The sequence below is a fragment of the Calidris pugnax genome, unplaced genomic scaffold, assembly GCF_001431845.1.
Source record: "Calidris pugnax isolate Ruff unplaced genomic scaffold, ASM143184v1 scaffold45, whole genome shotgun sequence".
Taxonomy (NCBI): domain Eukaryota; kingdom Metazoa; phylum Chordata; class Aves; order Charadriiformes; family Scolopacidae; genus Calidris; species Calidris pugnax.
Window position 1 is genome coordinate 235,935 of NW_015090764.1, and position 26,037 is coordinate 261,971.

Consider the following 26,037-nt stretch of genomic DNA (forward strand, 5'->3'; position numbering starts at 1 on the left):
GGGGGGGGGGGCGAGGAGGGACCGCGCTGCTCAGCGGCGGCTGCCCGGGATGCGCCGGGCACCGGGGACCCGCCTGATGCGCTTTTATCGACAGCGACCAAGAGAGATGCTCCGCCGTCCTCCCTCCTCCCGCTGCGCGGCCGCGGAGCTGCGCACCCCCTTCGTGCGCGGCCCGGTGAGGGGAAACCCGAGGAGCCCCGCCAGCGCGGCAGCCCCCTCCTCTCCCCCCTTTTCCCCGAGCTCCCCCTGTCCTCAGACTGTTTAGATTTCTCTCCAGCTTTAAAGAAAATATTTCCAGTAATCCAGATTTCTGGAAAATAACAACAGGCGGGGAGACGCAGACACAAACGCCGCTGAAGTTTATCCAGAGTTTGAACAATTTATAAACACATTTTCCAGCCTGTTTGTCAGGGCGGGCGGCGAGTGACCCCGGCCCGGACGGGCAGCCCCTACGCGCCCCGCGTTGGCGGAGGGGGCGGAGGGGGGGGAGGAAGGGAGGAAGAAGAGGGGCGCATCCTCCGCACCCCGCCCTCGTTACCTCTTTGATCCCGGAGCCCGCTCGGGCCGCGCCGCTTGATTGATTTTTTTTTAAATTAATTTTAATTTTTTTTTTTATAATTACCCCGCGTGGGGGTGGAGTGGGTCGTCCCCTCCCCGGTCACCCCCCCCTTTTTCCTTCCCCCCCCCTCCTCCCCCCCCCGTACCCGTGTACTAATTGTGCCCCCTCCCGCTCCCCGACAATCCAGGCCCTTTGACGCTGCCGACGGCCGTCTCCGAGGTGGAATCCGGTGGGAGGGAGAAAGTGTGTCACATCCCGGCGCGGGCGCGTAATCCCCGAGCTAATGGCATTACCGCCGCCTCATCGCCGGCACCGGGATGGGGGCCGGGGGGCGAGCAACCCCCGCGCCCGCCGCCACGCGTGACCGCGGGGATACGGAGCCAACGAGACCTTCCTCCCACCCCACCCCGCTCCGTCGGGGCACCCCACGCCGGGACCCCGGCGGTCGGTGTCGGCCCTTCCCCGGGGGGGGCCCTCGCCCCCTCCCCGTCCTCGGAGGGGCTTCACCGGCCTTTAGCCGTAATTGGGGTCCCGTTTTCCGCCCGGGATCCCCGAGCGAAGCCGGTCCCGGGTGGGTCGAGCCGGAGCCGCGCTCAACGGCCGGTTCTTCTCTTAAATAAAAGAATTCAGAAAAAGGCGTTATTTGATAAAATAGTTCTTTTGGGGCCTCCTCCAGCTTCTTCTGCGGGATGAAAAGTGAGGATTTGGGACTGTCCCCCGGGCTGAGCCCCCCCGGGCCTGGAGGGGACCGGACGGGGCGGCCCCGACCCCGGTAGCCCCCGGTTCTGGCGGAACGGGGTGAAAACCGGCAGAACCGTTGGGTCTGGGGGCCGGGAGCCCCGGGGGGGTGGGGGCGGGGGCGGCCACAGAGCTTTGGCGAAAGGAACAAAAAAAAAATCACGGCGGGAGGTGGTTTCCGCACCCGGCGCAACCTCCGCGGGGGCGGCCCCCGCTCCTCCCACCTAAAAATTCCCCTCCAGGTGAGCACCTTGTCCGTGCCCGGGCAGCAAAAACCCGAAGGAGACACCCGAGGTGTCCCGGGTGAGCTCCTGCCCCCCTCCCTGGTTTTATTCCCTCCTTCCTTTTATTTTTAAAGTGTGCCCGGTGGGTGTGATTCCCCCCCCAGTTGTCTACGGGAAGGCACAGGGCAGCTCCCAGCCCCATGGGGGTCACCCAGCCCTGTCCCCTCATCTGTGCTTCCAGATGTCCCCCCTCTCTCTGTTTGGGACCAGGAGCCGGGCAGGAGAGGGGTGAGGAAAGGCCCTTGGGTGCACCGAGCTGCTCGGGGCTCACACCTCAGCCCCCCACTTCAGATGGGGTCCAGGAACGTGTTTGAATCCGAATCTAAAGCAGGATCTGACGCCGCTGTTCCCACGTCACGTGAGCTGTGGGTCGGTCTGAGGTCTGACTTTTCAGGTTGCAGAAAAATCACCATCTCGTGTTTATAGGAAAGCGCATTTCACTGCTGAGGAATTAAAAAAAAACAGCGAGAATAAATCGCGGGCAGAAATATCCTTTTCTTATTGCACCTGTCCATTTTGTGGGTGTTTCATCACGAACACACGTGCTGTACACCAAGCACTGCACGGAAGGGCCAATTCTCATCAGTTTTATTAACTTTTCCTCAAAAACCCTGCGCTCCTCTGAGCTTCTCTCTGCCAGAGGCCCGGAAAGGTGGAGCAGGGCTGTGCAGGCAGGACAGACTTTTAATTTTTAAAACAAAATTTTAAATTTTAAATTTAAATTTAAATTTAATTTTCAAACAAGTCTGCAAATTCAAAGTGCCATGGGGCAATGCCTTGTCGTAGCCCTGGCTCCAGCATCACCCCCGACGAGGTGCCTGGGCACCTCTGCACCACGGTTCATTTTCTCTCTTCCCAGCTTTTTCCTCGCTTCCCTGTAGGTGCAGGGATCTTGCACCGACAGCCCCAGGGGATTTGGGGGTCTCGGAGTGGGCACACCGAAACCTGCCACCCTGAAGTGCCTCTTCTCCCATCTCCTCGCAGGGAAGCTGGGCTCTGCAGATTGCTCTCCAGGCGTGTTTTCCATGGATACCTCAAGGAAGGCAGCACCAAATAACAAGTAAATACCGGCCCCGACGCCGGGCTGCCGGCACAAAGCAAGCAATTGCCCTTCCCGCAGGTCACTAATCTCTTGACACATGGTCTTTGAGACCTGGGCCACGGGGAGGGAGGCTGAAAGGGAAGAAAAGATAGTGGGGACAATGGCAGGGGCTAATAACCCTTCTCCTGGCTTTGTCTGGGTACACTCAGCCCTACGCTGGGATCAATTCATCTCAGCAGAAAAAAAACCCCACACTCCAGCATCGCAAAGGGGCTGGTGTCTGCCCCCACCCTGGGCACCCCGTGAGGATCCTGGCTGGCCCGGCTAAGTGCAGAGCTGGAGATGCTGCAGGTATTAATAGCCCCCATTTTGTAGGCAGCAGTAATTCCCTCCTGTGTTTTCCCCTCCACGCTGAAAACAAACCCTTCAACTTGATCCATTTGTCCTCTCCGGTTGCCATCTGTCTTCCATCCTTCAAATCTCACCTTAAAAACAGTGCCTCTTGAGCAAATCCTCCCCGCCGGCCCCGCGCGCCGTCTCGCCCGGCGCAGCCCTGACACCACAAGCTCTCGTTGAAGTGAAGGGGATTTGAGAGCGCGCAGGACACGGCGGGATTAAGGCCACAGATTGTGCTCCCCCGGGCCACAGCCCTGCCTGCAGAGCAAAGCCACAGCCCTATAGCTCTGCCAGCCCGGTGCCACCAGCCCCAAGGCTCTTCTACTCCCTCTACTTGGATGGTTCTCCTTCGTGCTGGCGAGGTGAGGCTCTGCCACACCAGCCAGAGCATGGGCATCACCATCCCTCCACCCATCATGTGCTGGTGGGATGGAGTGAAGCACCTGAGCCGACCTCCCTGGGTGCCTTCCTCTGCAGATGGAAGCAGGAGAGGTCACCTCCTGAGCCCTGGTGGGGAGGGATGGGTTGTTTCATGTTGGGGGGGGGCTGCTGTTTGCACAGATGGGGTGGGTGCTGTCCCAACCTCGCAGCGTGCCGGCCCGGGACCCACCGAACCACCCAGAGGCAGCATCTGTGGGGCGGCCCCCCGGCCAAGCCCGTGAATCACGAGCACATCAAAGCACCGGCAGCGCCAGCACTAACAACCCCGGCAGCCGGCTCGGGGAGGACACTGCCTGCCCAGATGTTCAGCAGCAGCTTTTCTCAATTACAAAGAGCAGCAGAATTTACCAGAAAGCCCAGGGAAGGGAAGGGAAGGAGTCCTGGGCAGCGGAGGGGCCGCAGCAAAGAGCCCACGCATCCCTCGTGGCTTCACGGGCCGGGTCAGAGCAGCACATCACCACCTCCTTCCATTTTAGCACTAGTATTACCTTACCCCGCATTTCCCTGCAGCCCTCATGGTGGGGGTCACCTGCTCACATCAAAATCTTGGTCTTTAGAAAAGCCCCACCTTTGCAGGGCTTCATGGGTGTAGAGGAGAGCTCAGGCATGACCACATAGAATCATAGAATCATTCAGGTTGGAAGAGACCCTTGGGATCATCGAGTCCAACCATCTCCCCTACTCTACAAAGTCCTCCCCTACACCATGTCCCTCAGCACTGCATCTAAATGTCCCTTAAACACAGCCAGGGATGGTGACTCAACCCCCTCCCTGGGCAGCCTATTCCAATGCCCGACCACTCTTTCTGTGAAAAATTCCTTCCTAATGTTCAGTCTAAACCTCCCCTGTTGGAGCTTGAAGCCATTCCCTCTTGTTCTGCTGTTAATTACCTGTGAGAAGAGACCAGCACCAATCTCTCTACAGTGTCCTTTCAAGTAGTTGTAGAGAGTGATGAGGTCTCCCCTCATCCAAACCTGTGGAGCCAGTGAGATTCCTCCTGGAAAAGAAACCCATGAGATTTCAAAGCCAATCTCATGACCTCTGGTGGGGTGACATAGGGTGTTTTTCGGTTGAGCCTGGCACGGGCAGCCCTGATCCTGCCCAGCTCCCACCAGGAGCAGGAGTCGCGTGGTCCGGCCAGCCTGCCCCGGGTGGGACAATGGTATCACTCCCACATGACGGCTGGACTTTCCCCTTTCGACAGCAAAAGGAGCAAAATTCAATGTACTTTAAGAGGTGGCTGCCATGTGGACATCCCTGGGGTGGGAGGAGAGGCAGCGGAGTGTGCCTGGTCCCCCCTGCCCACATCCCTCCCACGGAGGGAGCTGGGGGAGAGGGGTGTGAGGTGGGGTGGGAGGCAGGGCACGGGGCTGGCTCTTCGTCCCGGGCTGCAGGTGCTGCCTCTGGTTTTCTGCTCGGATGAAGCCGCTGGTCAGAACGTGGCTCGTAACCTTCAGCCCTCAGCGAAATCTTGCCAAAGTCCTTTCCCCAGCTTGTTCACGAACCAACGCGCTCGCCCATCGTTCCCCCCAGGACTGTTGGGCACGTTGCAGGGGCTGGTGAAAACACCACAGTGCCAGGCCAGCAAGCCCTCCTCGCCAGGGGATGCAGAGACACTTGTGCTCCCACCAAAACACACCAGGAGGGTCCCCATCCCCCCAACCTGGAGGTGTATTTAAGTGAAAACCCCATCGATTCTTCCACCATCATGGCATGGAGCAGGAGCTGAGCCCCACAAGGTGGCATTTCTCAGGAGGGATGGGGTGGGAGCTGGCACTGGGCTGGCACTGGCCTTTTATTACTGTCCTATGATAATATTGTAAATACTCACTGGGAAGTAATTACATCCTATAAAAGAAGCAGAAGTCTGTGGTTTGAGCCAGGACCGGTTCATGACACTCGTTTTAAAGAGACGTTTCATGTCTTGTTTATAGATTAGATTTTAACCTGACAACCTTTTAACATTGTATTAAATTAGAAATTAACTTCGTATGACTGCTCACTGTATAATTGACCTACTGATAGGCTGAGTGCTAGAGAATATTTAAGATACTTTTCAGACGGCAAAAGTTCCCAAGAAAATTCAGAGCCTCCTCCGTGATCTAGACCAGGGCTTTGCTATTAATTAGTATTTACGGTCAGGTGGCAGGAGTGCTTCCCTGGAGGGAGGGCTGTCGGGGAGCAGCATCCCTGCTGTGCTGTGCCCATCCCCAGGGATGCGATTGAAACCCAATGGGATGGGGAGAAGGAGGCAGAGGGGACAGGGAAGGCTGCAAGCCCCCAACCCTGCCCGCTGTGGTGGCCACTCGGCGAGGCCAGTGGTCACACTCCTGCCACAGCCCCCAGCCAGAGCTGCTGGGAGATGAACCTGTTGGGGATGGAGCCATCACCTTTGAGAGAGCTGGATCCTGCAAGGCTGGAATCGCTGAGCATCTCTAGTTCCCAGCAATAGGTGGGAGCCCTGCAGGACTGGGCTCAGGGGGCTTTGCCATGGCCACAGGCACAGCTCTGCAGCTGGAGGAATGATTCTGGTCCACAGCACACATGGGTCATACACAGGCAGCTTATCTCAGCCCACCTGGATGACACCCATGCCTGAGACCTGCCAGAGGCCATCAGTGTTTTAGTGTAATTACTTGCAGCAGAAATTCCCAACAAAAAGGCAAAAATTCAGCCTGGGACCTCACTGACAGATGCGCAGCTTCAGATTACAGCCCAGCCCAGCGAGGGACAAGGTGGCAATTGATGGGACAGCATCAATGCCCAGCGCAGGCAGGAATGGCCGTTGTGTCCCAAAGGCTGTGGGGGGCACGTGGCACATCCTCCAGGCCATATCCCACAGTGGGAAACACCAGTTCCAGTGCTGACCCCGCTCACGGATGGGGTTGGAGGCACGAGGGTCCAGCCAGGCACCCTGTGGGATGAGGGAGGCACTGACCCTGCCGTGTCCACGGTCCAGCTCCGGAGCTGGTGACTTGTCTCCCTGCTGTGTCCTGCCCTTTGCTTTCAGCAGGGTAAAGGCATTTTCTGGTGTAACTGAACCCTGCTCCCAGCACGTGCAGGAGCCTGGAGTGGGATCGAATCAATCATAGAATCACAGAATCATAGAATTGCCCAGGCTGGAAGGGACCTCCAAAGGCCATCTAGTCCGACCTCCCTGCAGTCAGCAGGGACACCCCCAACTAGACCAGGTTGCCCAGGGCCTCGTCGAGCCTCTCCTTGAATATCTCCAGGGAAGGGGCCTCAACCACCTCCCTGGGCAACCTGTTCCAGTGCTCCACTACCCTCACAGTAAAGAACCCCCTCCTAATCTCCAATCTAAATCTGCTCCCCTCCAGCTTGAAGCCATTGCCCCTTGTCCTATCACTACAGGCCTTTCTAAACAGGGTCTCCCCAGCCTTCCTGTAGGCCCCCTTCAGGTACTGGAAGGCTGCTATTAGGTCTCCCCGGAGCCTCCTCTTCTCCAGGCTGAACAACCCCAGCTCCCTCAGCCTGTCCTCGTAGCAGAGGTGCTCCATCCCCCTGATCATCCTTGTGGCCCTCCTCTGGACCCTCTCCATCAGGTCCATGTCCTTCTTATATTGAGGGCTCCAGACCTGCACACAATACTCCCGGTGAGGTCTCACCAGAGCAGAATAAAGTGGCAGAATCCCCTCTCTGGACCTGCTGGCAACGCATCTTTTGATGCAGCCCAGGATGCGATTGGCCTTCTAGGCTGCAGCTGCACGCTGCCTGCTCATGTCCAGCTTCTCATCCACCAGAACCCCCAAGTCCCTCTCCTCAGGGCTGCTTTCCAATACCTCACCCCCTAGTTTGTATTGGTGGCGAGGATTGTTCCGGCCCAGGTGCAGAACCTTGCATTTGCTCTTGTTGAACCTCATGAGGTTCACCTGGGCCCACATCGGCCAAAGGAGGTTTGACCCTGTTGGGCCGGGAAGACTCTTCATTTCGAGTCTCCATTTACACTTGTATTCAATTAACATTAAGGAACAGCATGGGATTAAACACCCCCTGTGCTGTTTTACCAAAGGCTTAGGATGTGTTTACAAACAGCTTTGCATAACCCCAGTCCCTCAGCAGAGACCCCTACACGTCCCTGCACAGGCTCTGGCTGCTTTGTCCCTCGCTTTGGTGGCTTTGCCCTTTTGGGGATGTGGCCACTGCCTCTGGTGTCCTGCCCGCACCCCGTGAGGCTCAGGAAGGTGGGACAGTGCAGGGACCCTCCCCAGAGGTGTCAGCACAAACTTTGTCTTCATCTGCTCCATTTGCCCCCGCAGCCAGACCCACCAGCCGATTTTGCCTGATTTGTGGCTTTTTCTGGCCAAGCCGTGCAGAGATCCCTGCTCCTGGTGCTGCCGGAACGCACCATCTCCCCACACCTTCTGCCTAAAGCAGGGGGATGAAGCCATGGAAGGAGGCAAAAAAACCAAGGGTGGAAACCAGTACAGCACTGGGGGAGCTGTGGGGTTTTCCAGCAGAGCCGGAGCGGGATGCCAGGGAGATGGGCAGCACCTCCCGGCCGTGCTGCGGGTCCCGGGCAGGGCTGAAGCCTCTCTTCTCCAGCAAATTCTGTTCTCCCCAGCTTTACTCCTTCCAAGGCAGAGCAGGGAGCTCTGAGAGGGGGTTTGTGCAGTCACCAGGACAGAGGCGCTGCCGCCGCAGACACATGCTTGTCCCGGTGCCTTTTCCATCTGTGAAACAGGCCAAGCAGTGGATTCAATTATTATTATTTTTTTTTTTTGCCTAGCACATAAGCCACTAATCATTTATTGCATTAACCTCACACCCCCCCCCCCAACATCTCCACAACTTTTGTTCCCATTTTATCCAATTAAAACTCAGAGTGGGGAGGGAAAAAAAAAAGTTTCCTTTTCTCTTTTTTGCAATCACAAAGACCCGATCTCAGCTCCATTGACTCGCTAATTGTAAGCACTCAAATGGTCGGGTTTAAAGTTACACTTAGCAGCTGTGAAACATTAGGGTGAAGTGATTACAACCTACTGGAGGATACCGAACATTTTTACAATATCTCAGGAGCATAAGGGAAAGACAACAGGAAATGGCGCAAACTTTCCTACCCTGCACAGCAACAAGCCAGAGCGCAGAAGTGAGAAAATAAATGGAGAGACGCAGCGCGGGTGCAGTTTGGAGCCTCAAAAAGTTACTCAGGGAGCCCTGGTGAAAGCATCCCATGTTTATCCCCATGCTCAGAGGGGACAGAGAGGAGGGGGAGCAGCGTTCAGGGATTTCAGAGCTTCACTTTGCAGCAAAAACCTTCTCCAGGCTCTCTCTGGTGAGGAAGGAGGACGGAGATCTTGGCAGTATTTAGCCCTGGGTCGGTTCCCCTCACTGGCCTGCCTTCTCCCGGCCTCATCACCAGCAAACTTCACTCCTGGGCTGGCTAATGCTGCTTGGGGCAGGACCACCAGAAGCTGGTGGAGATGGGCAGCTGGATGGGGTTTGGTGGCAGAGTACCACATTTCCTTGGGGCTCACCAGGGCTGAGCTTCGCCGGCAAACGGAGCCTGAGCCCCACGTGCCCTGCAAAGCCCCTGGAAACACGGGCTGGCTCCGGGATGGGATTTCATTTGAACTTCAGGCTGTCACATTTGGAGAACCTTTGACTTTCCGCTTCTTTTCAAACAGCAGAACATTCCCCTCCCGTGATTTAAGCACGCTACATGCGTGTGTGTTTATTACAGAAACCAGGGTAGGATAAGAAAGCAGTATTTCACGTTAATTCATGAAATCTGAACTCAACTTTTAATAGAAGAGCTCCACTTTATGCACAGAGTGATATACAGTCCACCCCGCTTTAAATGAGACATTTTGCCTTTTGAACTCAGCAGGAGGCCGCTGCTTACTACTACTGGAAACAGTTTAAAAACCTGCAAGTCCAGCGTGTCTTTTGGGCTCTTTTTGAGCCAGTGGTTTATATCATGGCACAACATTCTTGCTGGGCTGCCTGCGACCGCCTGCTCGTCGCTGTGTCTGAAAATCTGGCGTTTCAGAAACTCACCTGGGTTATTTCCACGACGACGGGGGACCCTCGTCCGAAACCCTGCGAAGACCACGAAGCCTCTGGCTGGTTTTGCTTAAAATGGGGTTTGGGATCAGGTCCCTGGATTGGAAAAAACCTCCCTCAGGAGCAGCTTCTAGACACCATCAGCGAGCAGCAATATTCTCCCCCGGTGCCTGAAAAGAGCATCGCTGCTGAGACGAAGGTGGAGGAAAAGTGTTGTTGCAGGAAAGCACGTGGCACCCCGTTGAAATGGGGTTTTTTTGTGTGTGTGTGTACGTTTACCAAAAGCAGGGGCCACGGGTGGGAGCTGGCATGCCCTGCGAGGGAGGCACACACAGTGGGGACGCGTAGAATCCCACCCCATTTATTATTGTGGAATCACACCCTATAGAACCATGGTTGAATCAGACAGTATGGAGTTATTGTTAAATCCCACCCTATAGAGTTATTGTGGAATCACACCCAAAAGAACCATGGTTGAATCAGACAGTATGGAGTTATTGTTAAATCACACCCTATAGAGTTATTGTGGAATCAATTGCAACACACTCGGCTCTCACTGGCTGACTGAAGAGCTGGAACCCGGTGGTTTTTCTGCTGGGTCATCTGTGAAAGTATCAAATTAAAGTTAAATTAGCCACCTCATTGCAGGGCCTTTTTTTTTTTTTTTTTGGAAACTCTAGGCTTTCTTAACAGTTTGGCTACGGGGCTATCAACAGCGGGGAATTTAGGACATTCTTTTCAATGAACCAGACTGAAAATATTTTGGTACAGCCCCAGTTTGTAGGGTTTTTTTTGCCCCCCCCCTCTCTTTAAACAAAACATCCTGATTCAAAGGAGCTTCTTGCAGACTGGGAATTTCCACATGGCCGTATTGCAGCACTTATAAAAAGTGATTTAATGCCTGCCAACAACAAATACATTTCCAATGACACCACTCTGCGTTATGCACTATCCTACTTTGTGTGTTCAGTAAGAACCAGCAGCCAAGCTGGCCGGGGCAGGAGGGAGAAGAGCAGTTGTCTTCCTCTGCAAGAACTTTGTCCCTTCTGGCCGCTCTTTGGAAAGCCTGAAAGGAAACAAGCATCACGGTGACAACACAATCCCTTCTGTATGTGTTAATCTGGATTTTGTTTGAACTTTTGGAGCTGACCTTGGCTTGAACTGTGTTAAAAATCCTGACTGGTGTGGACTGACTTGACCCTGCGGTCCCATTTGTCCCCAGTGCCAGCACTACCCTCAGCCCCTTACTTCAAGCCATTATTTTACAGACATAAAAGAAACATAGCATTACGGCAGATATAGCCAGCGGGGCTGAGCTGCGAGTACTTACGAGCAAACTCTCCTCTGATTTCATCCCAAGGAACGTTTTTTTAGCTTGAGAAAGGACTGACTGAAAACCAAGCAAGAAACTGAAATTATTGCTGCAGACTCTCAGTTTTTATTAGTGGTTTCCAAGCCTGAAGAGAGAGGAAAAAAAAAAGCTTCTGAGATCCGAGTTCTGGCACTACGGCTAAAAACAACAACAAAAAAATCAAGCCCAAGAGTGAATTTAGTATTTGGGGATGGAGTAGGAAGAGGGTGGTCGGTTCTGTGTCGCTCGGTGGGGCTGGTTTAAGCTATAAGAGCGCAAAAAGATTTGTGGGTTTAGATAGTTTCCTCTCACTGCCATGACTCAAACGGCTTCTATTAAAAACAAGTAGTGGGAAGGAAATTTCATAAGCTGACAGTCCCATCTCACTCTCTGCTTCTCGACACAAGTTGGCCGAGACAGAGGAATTTATGTGGTTACTATGTGTGAGCCCATGACTATTTTATCAGCAGAGTTATGCAGTGCTGGTTTCGACTGTGCGTGGCCGGGGGGGGTCTATAGGCTCAGGCTGCCATATGGGTCCCTCAAAGCACAAAGCCATATGGGACCCTATAGCACAATAGAGGGAGGTGGGTGCCTCTGCTCCCAGCACTCCTCGTCCTTGTCCCACCAAAATCAGCGGGATGAAGCAGCAGCGCCCGACCAGCGCAAGGACCTGGGGTCAAACACCCAAACATAGACGGGTGCTGACTTCCAGCCCAGCGGGTGTGAGGAACACCATTTAAATCTCTCATTTTTGAAAATCCTGCCCTCGCACATGGGGATGAGAAAGCAGGGATGCAAAAACAAGCTCTACTTGCTGCATAACATCCACTGATGGCTTTAATTAAAGCCCTCAAGTTAGTAAATATGCACACAGTCTGGTCCAAGAAGATACACGAAGCCCACAGCCAGCCCAGGGACGCTCCATGAACATTGCCATTAAAGCAGTTTTTTGTTTAACTTAGATTTATTCAATGACACATGCATTTCTGGACAGATACCCGAGTTCCAATGAACAAGTTTTATAACCAAATATGAGAAATTTGCGACTGCAGTTAGTCAATTAAGTACATCTCTAAAATACATGACTAGAAGAAAACTGGAGCAATAGAGATAATTCTTCCAAAGAACAAAAAGAAACATTTCCATTTGTAATACTCCTGGCATTGATGAGAATCAGTGGGGGAAGGAGGGCAGCAAGGAGACGCGACAAGGAAGGAATAACATGATCAACCCTGTCCACAGAAAGTCCTCCAGTTTCCAGTCTCTCCAGTTCATTCCTTAATGCTCGGCACTTTTGCAGACGGCGAGAGCTCCTCTGAGTCACGGAGAATCCCCTTCACCTCTCGACAATGAAAAAAGCAGAGAATGGTTGTGACACCATGTGCTTGACCCAAAAATGGCTTAGAAATATTTCTCCTCGACCAAGCTCTTCCTGAACACAGCGAAAAAAAGAAGAAGCCGCAGAGCTATCGGGATTGAAGACGGAGTCTCTTCATATTGCACAGGAACACAAAGTCAAGATTTTGTGAGTATGTTTCAGGAAGGTTTAAAGAGTCGTCAATATTTATCAGGGTAAGGAGAACCATCCAGCGCAGCGGCCAAACTGGCAGGTGATGGACACATGGGGATTGTTTAGGCGGAGAGGCGGCTCCTTACCCTGTCTGGATCATCTCCTTGGATGTTTGGCTAATTTAAGGGAATCCCGTGGGGAAGAGGCTGAGGGGCTGGTTTTCGTTAGTCGGGAGGGGCGATCGGTAGCCGTCGAAGTTGCGTGGGATGCTGCCGCTGGTGGAACCCGAGCTGTTACTGAGCGTCTCTATGCTTCCCTCTCGCTGAAGCTCTGCAAGGGGAAGAGAGAGCAGGTCCTGGTTAGCATTTGGGAGACACCCGGGGTGCCGTCAGACAGCCGTTTTACTGACAAATCTGTTTACTGTATCATTGCTCTAAAGCTGTGTTTGTTCATCATCCATCTTTCTCGGGGTGACGAATCACTCCAGAGGCATCCCAGCTCCTGGTCCTACTCCTCTGCTGGGCTCACAGCTCAGCCAAGATGAAGGGGAGCTGGAGGGAGATGTCAAAGCTGCCTGGCAGAGGGGTCCCTTTCCTGGGAGGAGGCTGCTGGCTCAGGACATGTCAGGATTTGATAGTGGGGACGCCCACGGTGGAGCTGGTGGGGAAGGGGGAGTGGTAGCAGCACCGGTCACCAGCAGCACGTCCCCGCAGTGCAAAACCACTGTGATTCTCCACCTTGGGAATACCAGGGACTTTCCATAACCTTTTATCCTGCGCAAACAGACATAAATAACTCCGCTTTTTCGAGCCAAAGGGAAAATATCCCCTTTCCTACATGCCTGAGCTGTGCCTCAAAGCCAAAGAGAAAGCAGGCCTGACCGCGGCTCTCCCTCTCCTGGTCACACACATCCAGACATCTCCCCTCGCTGACCTCCCAAAGCCTTTATTGATCCCTAATCTCGGACCGGGAGGATTTTTTGTGCGTGTGGAGCATCGTTTTCTAACCGTGGCCTCTCGGCGAGCCACTTGAACCCAACAGTTGCCTCAGTGGCAGCGTGCAGCAGGGCGGCTGGGCAGCGTCGGCCCGGCCGGCACTCAGCGCCAGCAGGCAGCGCTGAGATTAGGCAGAGCCCCACGTACGGGGCAGGAATCCTCTGCCAGACACGCGGTGACAGGCTCCAAGAAATATTCTGGCCAGTCGTGACATGCAGCCCCCAGTGTGACATCTGTGGGCCTGCTTCTGCACAGGCTGCGCTGGAAGGGACGGGGCAGGGATAGGGAGATTTGGGCAAATTCCCTCTGCTGCCAAAGGGGAAAGAGGAAAATCACAGAAACACAGAATCTTCTAGGTTGGAAGGGACCTTAAAGATCATCTTGTCCAACTGTCAACCTAACTTTGACAAAAATAGACACCCGCACAACAAACAAGAAGCATCACCATCATTAAACCATGTCTCCCAGCACTACATCAACCCGTCTTTTGAACACCTCCAGGGATGGTGCCTCAACCACCTCCCTGGGCAGCCCATTCCAATAGCTGAGAACCCTTTCAGTGACAAAATTTTTCCTAATATCCAGCCTGAACCTCCCCTGGCGCAACTTGAGGCCGTTTCCTCTCGTCCTGTCGCCTGGGACTTGAGAGAAGAGACTGACCCCCACCTCTCTACACCCTCCTTGCTTGCTGCACACCGCAGTATAAAGGCAAACCCCCGGAGCAGACAGGCAGGTTTTCCCCTCCCTGCATCCGGAGTTTTGCTCGGATGGGAGTGGGAAGAAGCCACGAATGCAGGAGCTGGAGGAGCGGTGCCCGCTTTGCCCTCTGCTAAATATTACTGCACCTCTGGTCTTTGCAACACCTCTGTCTCACACCGGGATATTTAACCTTTTGCCAACACCACCACGGTCCTTCTGCTGCAAACAGGACTCTGAGATAAGGACACATCTATACGCAAAGCAGACAGCAAAAGCAGAAAGCCAGTTCTTGGCCAAAACACAAAGCATCCCGCCCCAGCATCCTCGGACACATCCACATCCTCAGATAAAGCATCCCTGGGCACGGCAGGGGCAGCAGCCGGGCGAGCACACCCCTAGTGAAGGAGGGCTTGGGGATCTAATCCATGATGGTAGAGGTAACTTACGATGGAGATAATCTGCCCAGGATACACGAAAAACAAATTGGCAGGAAACCAGTCACCCTATAAGCAGCGATGATAATGACCTCAGCTGTATTAATCACAATTTCTTGCCAGTATTTGGTGAAGGAATGTCCATGTCTAAACCTCTTCATTTTGCTCACATCCTCACTCTCCCATGAGTTCAGGAAGTAAAAACAGCAATTTAAATCAGAAATGAGTGGCGTATCCCACACTAATACTGCGCTTATCCTGTCTGATTTGGGGCTTTTGTCTCCCTCCGCACACAGCTGGCTTCGGTTAAACGGCCCACGTCAGAGCTCTGGGGCGCTGGGCAGCCATCCCCTCTGCTGGGCAGGCTGGGGCTCCCCAAACAGCTCCCCAAACCCCTGTGAAGGGGGCTACTGAACTCCTCACGGGGCTACTGAACACCTCACGGGGCTACTGAACTCCTCATGGGGCTACTGAACACCTCATGGGGCTACTGAACTCCTCACGGGACTACTGAACTCCTCATGGGGCTGCTGAACACCTCATAGGGCTACTGAGCTCCTCACGGGGCTACTGAACTCCTCATGGGGCTGCTGAACACCTCATGGGGCTGCTGAACTCCTCATGGGGCTGCTGAACTCCTCACAGGGCTACTGAGCTCCTCACGGGGCTACTGAACTCCTCATGGGGCTGCTGAACTCCTCACAGGGCTACTGAGCTCCTCACGGGGCTACTGAACTCCTCATGGGGCTGCTGAACACCTCACGGGGCTGCTGAACACCTCATGGGGCTGCTGAACACCTCACGGGGCTGCTGAACACCTCATGGGGCTGCTGAACTCCTCACGGGGCTGCTGAACACCTCATGGGGCTACTTCGCTCTCTCTTTTTAAGCTACAATTGATTTTCGGGCAAATGTTGTGTTTTCAGTAACGACAGCAAAAGAAGAGAGAGGGAAAAAGAGAGGGAGGGTTCGTGTCCCTGTAGCTGGTGGCTCTTGTGTGGCTGTTTCTGTCCCTCAGGGCCAAGACCCGTCTGTCCTTGGCCACGCCGCGTCCTGCCCGTCCTTTGGGTGACACGTGTGGCCCCGCACACCCTGCCAGGATGGGATTTTGGGGAATTTGGGCTCACGGGGTGGCTTTCCAAGGGGGGGCTACTGGATTTCTGCAGCACTTGTCACCTCTGCGGGGGACTGCCAGGGGGTGGCACTGCAGAGGCTGATGCCAGCCAGGGAAAAATCATGGACAAAAAAGACCGGGAAGGCCGAGGGTGGGCACCGGGCCTGGCGGGGGTCCCGTCCCGTCTGTGCCCCACAGCCCCTCTCGCTCCCCTTCCTGCTGCCAGGCACCTCACCCCCTTCAATTAGCAATGGGGAGTGACAAAAAAGAGAGGGAAAGAGATGCAAAAACTCAAGAAGAACCAGAGGGGAAGTTTTCCAGCCCTTCAGTGAGCCCAATTTGGGTCCGGAGGGGGTCAGGATAAAAACCGAGGGCACTCCCGCATCCGAGCCACCGTCCCAAATCCCGCAGATGGCAAAGGCACACATCCCTCCGGGCAAACGAGCCCCGCACCGCGAACCTGCTCGCTCTGGAACTAATTACACAGCCGGGCAGACGAGCCATGTATTTTGATACCTAAGAAAGCATTGTAAAACTCCCGGCCGCCGCGGCAGAAAGCACCGCTGTGCTCAGGAAATTGGGCTCTTGCCCTCGCCCAGCCCAGCTCTTGTGCACGGCCGGGTCACGAGAGATGTGCAATTAGACATTACACGGTCACCAGGGACTACCTGCACTCCACATATGACCCTTAGGACCACAGTCAGCACATTTTCCTACTCTCCCCCAAATTAGCCCTTTTTTTTCCCAGCTGTTTCATTAATAAAAAAGATAATAATGAAAAAAAAAGTCCAATGCAAACTATTATTCTTCCCCTCAGGGAAGACCAGGGCACGGCAGAGCCACGTGCACAGCAACATCGATGCCATTCCCATGGGAAAACCAGACAAGAACCAGGAATGGCTCCATGACATGGGGACACCCTTCCCGTTATGGGGTTAAAAACCGGGGGCCGAATTCTGAGAGACCTGATGGTTGGATAAACCCAACAAGCACAGAAGAAGCCACCGTGGAGTAGTGGAGCTGTGGGGTACCACAAGAGGCAGGTCCCTCCAGCGGGCAGCCAAGCCCTGTGGCACAGCAGAAAGAAGATGAAATATTCCCCAGATCTAAATAAGATTTGTCACGTAACCGGTCAGACCACCAGGGTCCTCTGCGCTGGGAGCATGCTCACTGAAAAAACACAAAATACAAGGAAAAAGCAGGATCCCCCCTAAGGAAAGATGGGGATGAGGGGTGGGAGGGTGGGATGAAGGCTCAGCACCGCGCCGGCGGAGCAGGACAGGGCTGCCCGGCTGGAGAGAGTCCGTTTACTTCGGTGGAGTTACGCCAGGAATGGACTTGGCCCCAGCATGTCTGAGGGTTATTGTATCTGCATTCCCCCATGCATATACTGTCGAGATGTATTAACTTCCTTAAATGTACCAGTAAAACAACCTCTTATGATACACTTTAATGAACTTGTACAGTAGCCAACAAATTGTGCATCGTATAAAACCCATTCGGCCTTATAGACTCTCTGGCTATTTTGTAATAACTGCAATTTGCTTCTGCTGAAGCAAGATAACCAGGGTTGAGAAGTCAGGCTTTGCAGAAACCTAAATATTTGATTTGGGGGGGAGTGGGTGGGAGAAGGAAGAAAGGGGCCTCTGGGAGCTATTTATGGGGTCAAAATAACATGAGACCTGCTCTTCTCGTAGCATTTCCACCATCAAGGAAATGAAATACTGTGAGAAGACCAGCACTTGCATTATTTTGGCCCCATAAATGGCTCCCTGAGGCTTTCAAAAGCCCGTGAAAAACAAACACAAATACAAATAAATGCTAATACTGGAAACGTAAATACTAAAACCTGCCCATGTCCCCGGAGGAAACAACTCACAAAGTCCTGCCTGCCCTAAAAAAAAAAAAAAAAAAAAAAGAGGAAAAAAGACGAAGGAGCAGGAACATCTGCTGAAGCCATGAGGAGAAAGTCACTTCAGGGGAGCCGGGAACAGCCTTGCCTGCGCTTTTGACAGTAACTGTAATGGGCACCGCTGGCATCACCCAGGGTCCCAGAATAATAGGGATTTTCAGGGCACAGGCGCTGTTTGCTGCGGGGAAGGCAGCAGCAAAAATCCTCATGGCTGCTATGGGGAAAAGCCACCGTGGAGAGCAGGGATTGAAGGTGGCACGAGTGGCCGGCCGGGGTCCCCAGCCCACCCAAGAGGGTGGCCGTCCCCTTCCCATGGCCCTGCAGGAGAAATGGAAAACGAAACCTCCCACAAAACCCTCCTTTTCTGCCAATATTCCCCAACGCCACGCTGCAGCCTGACGGCCCTGCCCCTTCTTCTGCTGCCCAAGCCGCTCTCTGCTGTCCCCGAGCTGGCTGTCGAGGTGGAGGGGAGGAAGAGGAGGAGGAGGAGATGCTCTGGGGACAGCCCGGGGTCCTCAGGGTCCGGGGGAGCAGCGTTGTCCCCCCTCCAGCTAGGCGGCTGCACCCTCAATTCCAGAAAGCTCCAGGAACTGTCAAAGGACCCCATCAAATCTAGAAAGGTTCAAAGCCCTGCCAAGCTCAAATGTGAAACCATTTTATATGGCGCATTAATTCAATGCCTGAAGAAAATCTATATAGCCCTCTTTTGCCCGGAACACTCATAAATTATGCTGCCTTTCTTATTTGTGCTCTCCCTGTAGTGGTCCACTTGAAGTCGTGGTATCTCCTTTATGTCTACTCAAAAAAAAAAAAAAAAAAATCTCATCTCCAGTGCATTATTTCTTCTAATGGTTTTTCCTTTCTCTCTTGTTTGCTTTCCCCCGTTAAGCACAGTTTCAAAATATCCTCCCGAAAATCATTTGCTGGAAAGAGCTGACCCTTTCCTCTTACCTACGGAGGGCTGCCCGGGCTCCCGCGCGGAGCCGCAGCCGGGATAGATGATACAATGACAGCAGCCTGATGTGTCAGGGCAGTGGGGAAGCGGCAGCAACTCTGAATACAAGAATTATTCTTCATCATCTCAAACTGTCACAACACATTACCCTCAAAGCTGCAGCTCGCTGAAGGAGTGACCCTGGACTGAATGGGAGAGTGCTCGGGGAAAGAACTAATTGTAGCCTCTTTTCACACGTCAGTCACTTTTCACAGCACCAAGCCTTTCAAGCTCAACTAATGTCAAGTTCCCTTTTCCTTTGGCTGGGCTGAGTATTTCTGATTTTTAAGGATGGCATTTTTAAAGGAACAAGGTCTCTCTGGCGAGGGATGAGGCCGGGGAGGGGAGGGAAGGAAGCGTCGGAGTGAGCACGCATCAGAAAGTCCATCAGACGCCTGAAGACTCGTTAGGAATTAGACAATTAACAAGTAGGAATGCAGGAAGTGGGGTAATGGCCAGCAGGGCTCGAATCTCCTCGATTTCATTTCTGTCATTCACAGCAATTGTTTCGGGGAACTTTTTTGGGCTCTGCTGTGCGCCCGGGGGGGGCTGCGAGCCGGGGAACGAACCCGGCCCCTTCCCCAAAACAAGGACTCGAGACGGGCACTTTCCAGAGGTGGGGAAGAGAAACAAGGTGCTGCTTATAAAAACCACCTCTCCCTGGCCATGGGCAGTTTTTGACCGAACAGCTAAAAGGCCAAAAAACTTGAGCTCCTTTTTAAAATCAAAGATAATTCCCTTTGTTTGGAGGAGAAGCCAGAAGACTCCCTGCAGACAGAGCTCTCGGGACGACAGCCCCCCCAGCCATGGGCAGTTTTTGACCGAACAGCTAAAAGGCCAAAAAACTTGAGCTCCTTTTTAAAATCAAAGATAATTCCCTTTGTTTGGAGGAGAAGCCAGAAGACTCCCTGCAGACAGAGCTCTCGGGACGACAGCCCGGGCAGGCAAACCCAAGGACCCTTCACACCTCCTTGTCTTTAACCGAAATCCTAAAATATTCCACGGCCAAGACTAATTTTTTTACCCTTATATTCGCACAATGCCCATCACGGGGGACTTGCAGAGCTGACTGGAGCTTCTGAGTGTTACTTATTAACCATAATGAATAATAATTATGTAGCTTCTGCCATCTGGATTCTCATTCAAAAGGATCCCATATAAAGCCAACACTAAAAGGCAATTTGTATTAACACAATGGAAGTCTTGAGGATCTCTTAAACTGTTTGTAATTTACACAACGCTCCCCGGTGAATGGATTAAGTTAAACATTTTTATTTTACTGATTGCTGCCGGAGGGAGGGGGACGGGCTCCCACAGAGGAGCCCCGACGTGGGGCTTCTGCTCCCCTGTACAGGCCGACACGCACGCTCTCCATCTCGCAGTGTTTAGACAACATCCCAAACTCAGCTGGACACTTTTGGCTCTATTTCTCCACGAACATTTACTATGAACATCACAACTGGTCCCCACGGGAGCCGGTGCCGCCGATGAGACGGGCACGGAGCAACCCAAGGCAGAAAAGGGCTCAAAAGCTGATGAGAAGTTTCCTCAACCTCCCCAGGAGGCAGGAACACCATCCCTAACACCAAGGCTTGGGAATTGCCTTACTGCTACTGCACTTGTAGGTTTTTCTTGGGTATTCCCTTTTTTTTTTTAATTTTTTTTGACGAAATGCAATTATGCTAACGAGGGAGCTCTAATTATAATCCATCTCCACCACCCTTGGCGGCTGCTCGGAGGAGTTGGCTCCAGCCCCACATGGGGACCTGCCAGTGGCCAGGGCAGGGGGGGGGCACTGCATCCCGGGGGGGACACCCCACTTTTGGGTATTCAGGTGAGCAAAAATCGTTACTATTAAATTGTAGCAAAATGAAAGCACCAAATACTCATTACAGCTCTTAATTTTACGAGCTCCTTTTAATCTGAGATGGCTGAAAAGAAATTTCCAGGCAAAAGTATTTTTACGTTGCTCCTTTCCAAAGGGAGCACAGACAGCAAGTTGGTTCCCAGCTTTGTATATTACTATAATGTTTACAAGTTTGTATGATTATGATAATGTTTAAAAGTCAATTAAACCTGCTCTCTGCCCCAAGCCATTAACTGGTGCCAGTTCCCCCCCAGCTGCAGGGATTTCCTGTGATGCTTTGGGTGGCTGTGACAGACCTGCTCCTAGGAAATGCTTCTTTTTCCCCCTCTTTTTTTTTTTTAAACCAGCAGTTTAAGAAAAGAGATTTTAAACTCCGTTTAAAAGAGGAAATGTAACACTGCGGCAGTTGAACATTCAAAATCAATCCCCCTATTAAAAACCTTTTCATCCTGCTGCAACCTGAAAGACGTTGAGACACCACAGAAGCACCTACATTAAATTTGCAAAGTCAAAAAGACTGGCAAACCCTGCCTGACCAACTCCTCTGAAATCAGAATTCAGTGGCCTATGTAAAATATTAGTTACTGTCAAACTACCTTACGCTAACACTAATGCTGAATCCACACAGAGTTTGCTAATGCCTTGCTCTTGGAGATGAAACCTGGCATGTTGGAAAAAAGGTGGCAGGATCCAGCAAGGAGATGAGGAGGTACAGGAGGCAGGAGACAACCAGGGGAACGAAGACTGAGCCTTCTGAACATCAGAGCCCCCGCCGAGAGCACAAATTTCATTTCTAGTGCCTTATTTCAATGCGAAGATGCCAAACAAGTAACACTTATGAAATGGGGAGGACATCAGAACTTACATAAATGTCTGGGTTTACTTCAGGCACGAAGAGATCGTTGAGATACGGACAAAACATTTTCATGCGTGAACTTCTAAAGAATCTTGTCTATCCAAAGGAGAAAAAAAAAAAAAAAGGCCAAAAAAAAAAAAAAAAGGCAAGCAGCTTGTTCTTTCCTTTAAAAAGAGAACCCAAAAAGCTCCATGCGACTCGAGTCCATGGAGTAGAAGACCCAAGACGCTGGCATCTTGCCAGACTTGACTCTGAGTGTTTTATGGAAGGTTAAAAGTGCACTAGATGAAGGACTAGCATTTAGAGGGAGAATATTCTTCATGATAGGCACTTTCACAATGACTGCAGTGCTTTTAAAAAATAATCTCAAGTTTCCTAGAGCTGTATATTTTTGTAAAGAGGTTTAGGATGTTTTCCTACATAAATGGCACTTCAGAAGGATGAGTTGCTGATTTTAGTCAGTATGTGAAATCTCAAAAGCTAGAACAGTCAAATGCTTATAGAAAACAACTTCTGTAGCCCATCCACATCACAGAAGCCTGCGACTCCTTGTGCAAGATGTCTTAAAGAGTTTTTAAAAATTAATATGCAGATACGGTCATTTGGGTTTAAAGGAATTCCCTCCTACCCCACCTTGAAAGTTTCAGTATGTTGCTACTATAAATCCTATACCTTACCTTCTATGTCATACACACTTTCCTGTGCAACCCAGTGTGTACACAAGTTTTTCAATGCATTTAGGCAGAGTTATCTCCTATCTTCGGTTACGCAAGCAGCACATCTGTGTATATCAGACCAAAAGCATTCGTAGAGAAAACACTGTATTAAAATTCCTGGGTTTGGTCTCTCATTCCCAGGGTTATGGGAGTGCCTCCGATTGCTCAACACTGACCTCCCTGTCGGCCTCCGACTCCACAAAGGAAAATGCAAATTCAATGGAATCTGCACCTTCACGACATCTACCAGCTCCGTGTCCTACACCCTCCAGACCCTTTGGATCTTGCTCACAAGTTTCGGAGGCGATGCTCCTATTCCTGAACCCGTCCATACACTTCTATCCACAGCAGGTTTGGACCCAAGGAATGGATCTAAGCGTCCCCTTTCCCACCAGAGATCTCTGAGAGGTGGCTGCAGCAAAGCCACCACGCACCCGCGATGACCTGGAGTGCGTGGGGAAGGCTGGGGGTCCCTCCTCCCACCCCAGGCTCAGCTGAACAGCCCCAGCAAAAAATGCTGGGTAAGGAAAAATTGCCTGGAGGTCAAAAATACAAATCCAGCAATTACAGAATCACAGAATCAGAATCACAGAATCTTCTAGGTTGGAAGGGACCTCAAAGATCATCTTGTCCAACCATCAACCTAACTGACAAAAATAGACACCCACACAACAAACAAGGAACACCATCACTAAACCAGACCTCCCAGCACTACATCAACCCGTCTTTTGAACACCTCCAGGGATGGTGCCTCAACCACCTCCCTGGGCAGCCCATTCCAATGGCTGAGAACCCTTTCAGTGAAAAAATTTTTCCTAATATCCAGCCTGAAACTCCAGGGTCTGGGCAGCCCCTCGCCGATACGTTGAACGGGGCATTTCAGACATGCCTGACACTCCAAACTCCAGCCGTTTCTTTCCTGGCTAAGACCTATTTTTTTCCCCGCTTTGTGATGCTTTCTTGGTTCTTGGGCCTCCTTAACAAGCCTCGGTTTAGGAAGACAAGGCAGCCCTGGAGGAGGACAACTGCTGTGCTTGGAGTGTGCCTCCCTGTGCACCCCGCATATGTGCGTGATGTGCTTCTGACACAAACGTATTGCCGAGTTCATTTTAGAAGTATAATATTACAAAGCAAAGTAATTCTGGCACAACTTCTAGTACTTCTGACACGAAGTGGCCTTTCGGGCGAGCGAGGAAAGCTACTGAGAGGCTCTGGGCTGTCTCTCCGGTGCAGATTGATGCTGAGGAGGAAGCTAGACCGGACTGGAATTTGGGTTTGATTCAAAGCAAAAGTTAAAAGTTTGGGGGCAGCAGATGCTCAGCTGGTCCAAATCAGAAGAGTTTCGTTGAAGCTCACAAAATGATGTCACCGCAGACTCAGCCTTGTCTGCTCATCTAAACGGTTCAAGGCTCTCAGATCTGAAGAGCTCAGGTGGAGATCTAAAGAGCAGAGGTCTCCTCCTTTCATTTCCCCAGCGCTGGTTTTAGTGTTGCTGAGAAACTCCAAACCCATCCAAATAATCCCAGTTCCAAAGGCAACTTATTTGGTCTATTTAGGCAATTATTTTAAAGATTATGTTGACATCGCTGCTTCAAGCAGACCAATTTTCTAAACACAGACCTAATTTTACGAAGCACTCAAAGCTCGCAGGAGGACTCTCACAATCACGTCTCTACCTAGATTGAGTATTAACCGAGCCTGGAAAAACAACAGGCCAACCTTGTGGACTCGCTCTCTTGCAGGATTGCTTGAGGCTCTTAATACACTCTGTCTTATTTATATAGCTCCAAATTCTGATGTTAGACATAAATATGAAAGAGCCTCGATAAAAACGACATCCGAAGCTTAATCCCTTTGTTAATGGGGTTGTTCGGCACAGCGGTTTGCGTTCGTTCTCATGAAACCAGGAGGAGCTGAAAAAAAGTCAACTGGACATTCTCAGGAGTTAAAAGTCGTATTTTAAAAACTATTCCAAGTATTGATTCTAATACACTTTGCCTTTTTAGCTACGCTCTTACAAACTCTGTCAAACGTGTGACTGAGCTGCAGCCTGTGGACCAGCGCGTGGTGGAGGATAACTCTTGTGTGAAATCTAAAAGACCTAATGGCAAACCAAGGCATTCCTCTGGCCACATCCCACATAAAAGGCAATTTAAATCATCTCAAGCTGTGCAGATTCTGCCTCATACTTGGGCATCTGGCAGTGGAGCTAATATAACTACCTGCTCTTCATGTTGTGCTCTTGTGCAGACTTCTCTCTCACATTTTGATGGGTGACAGGCCACACTTCCAGAAGACAAACCAAAGAGACAGCACAATACTGGCATGATATAATCTAAAGATCTTTTTTTTAAAGGGTGCAGATAAAAGTAGCCTTGAGTGAAGGCAAAAAAGCATGCCCAGATGCTTTAGGGATCTGTCTCTGGACAATTCATCTACCCACGGCCGCCTCCCTGGCTGCAGATGAGGGAGGAAGGCTGCTAGGTTAATTTGTCTTTTGATTAACGCCTCCAAACGTCATTTCTACCTGACAAAATAGCCTCAGCCAAGGGAAGAGCTGCTCAGAGAGGGGTGTGCGTGGTCATCTTGGGGACAGATGGGAGATGCCACCCATGGGAAGGCTTTGCTCAGCCTTGGGAGAAAATGAGAGCAGCAACACACGTGAGCTTGGCATGGAGCTGTCTCTGTGTCCCCTGGCACGTGTCTGGTTGGGGAACTGTCACCTTTTCCATCCCTCTCACCTCCACCCAGGTCCTGCTCCCATGCCGTGCCACTGCGCCGGAGCGGAGGGAAGGGGGCAGGTCCCGGCTGCTGACCCTGCCTGCACCTTCCTGCCCACGGCCTTCCCAGAAAAACATCTTTGGAAAGAGTCAGAGAAGCGATACTGACCCTTTGTCTTTCACAACGCCATGGGCTTTTGATGTAAACACAGAGTTCATGTGTTGGGCAGGCACTGGGAAAAAGTCACTGACCAAGGAAATAACAAATAAATACAAAAATTAAATAAATAAATAAATAAATAAAAGATGGTATTTTAGCCGCGGGGGTCTTCTTGGAAAATGGGATAAAAATGCCTCTCACAGAAAAAGGCAATAAACAGTTTATGTCCTGGAACGGCCATTTTACAGGGAGGGTGGCTTCCTGGTGTGTCAGGAGGTGACACGCCACCAGCCAGCACGAGGCACTCCCAAATTCTGTGCCTTTTCACGACAGCGAATGGTTACTTAAAAAATTCATCCCCTTCCCACCTATTTCTGTCTGCGTGGAAGACAAATTCCTCCCTCCCTGGGCTGTGGGACAGAGTGCGGGGAAGCTGCTCCCTCTCTGTGACGGGAAATGCCTTGGAGAAATCTCAGAGGCTCCTGCTAATGTCTGAGGAACACGGAGCAAAGACTAAAAGCCAGAGAGCAACAAAAGCACCGCCACCTTGTCTGAAGAGACAGGAATGAAACGCAGAATATAAACAACAGAAGTGGGGAAAAAGCTATTTACATTTTTCAGAAGTTTTACTCACGCATTACCAAGCGTGTAATTACCAGTGATGTAATTTAAGAGGGCACCAGCAGTAACACAGAGAAAAGCAGCCAGTCTGTTATCTTTTTGTCTTTACGTGTTGCCCCAACATCTTTTTCAGTCTTTCTGAAGATACAACTTTGACACAGCCCATTTTTACAGAAAGAATATACCTTTGGAGGTTTCAACCACTTGCACGAACCTCTGCAGGGGTCCCCAACACCCTCGGCTTCTGCTGGGGCAGCACCATAGATGGTTTCTCCATTTGTCATTTTTCTTACTCTTAGCTTATTTTTTTTCAGCCGACTGTGCACACAATATTGAGCAATAATAAACAGAGGAGGATGAAAACTGCTGCAGCTTGAGAAGTGAGCTCAGGATATGATTCCTCCTCACCGGATGCCTGGAAGATGTCACTGAAATTCTCTCTCCCTTAGTGCAACCCGCGTGGAGCCAATATGAACTCCCAGCAAAGTGCTTAAAAACCCATTATTTATAATAACTGTTAAATGATGAGACATTGTTTACCCAGATCGCAAGATAAATTCTCACTTACAGAATGCTTGCCTGACCGTCCTGAACGTCATCT

The 26,037-nt window shown here is 51.6% G+C and overlaps 1 protein-coding gene across 7 annotated transcripts in view; it reads right to left on the reverse strand.

Annotated features, from left to right (window-relative positions):
* Positions 1–11,783: 11,783 nt before the first annotated feature.
* Positions 11,784–26,037, reverse strand: part of BCAS3 (breast carcinoma amplified sequence 3) — a 424,087-nt gene continuing 409,833 nt past the window's right edge. For 5 of the 7 annotated variants that reach the window (XM_014959877.1, XM_014959720.1, XM_014959802.1 and 2 more), the window contains one exon: positions 11,784–12,678. In XM_014959877.1, the coding sequence (XP_014815363.1) occupies positions 12,530–12,678 (149 nt within the window). In that variant the 3' untranslated portion in view covers positions 11,784–12,529. The remainder of the gene's footprint in view (positions 12,679–26,037) is intronic. The other 2 variants (XM_014959953.1, XM_014960044.1) reach the window with 2 other exon arrangements.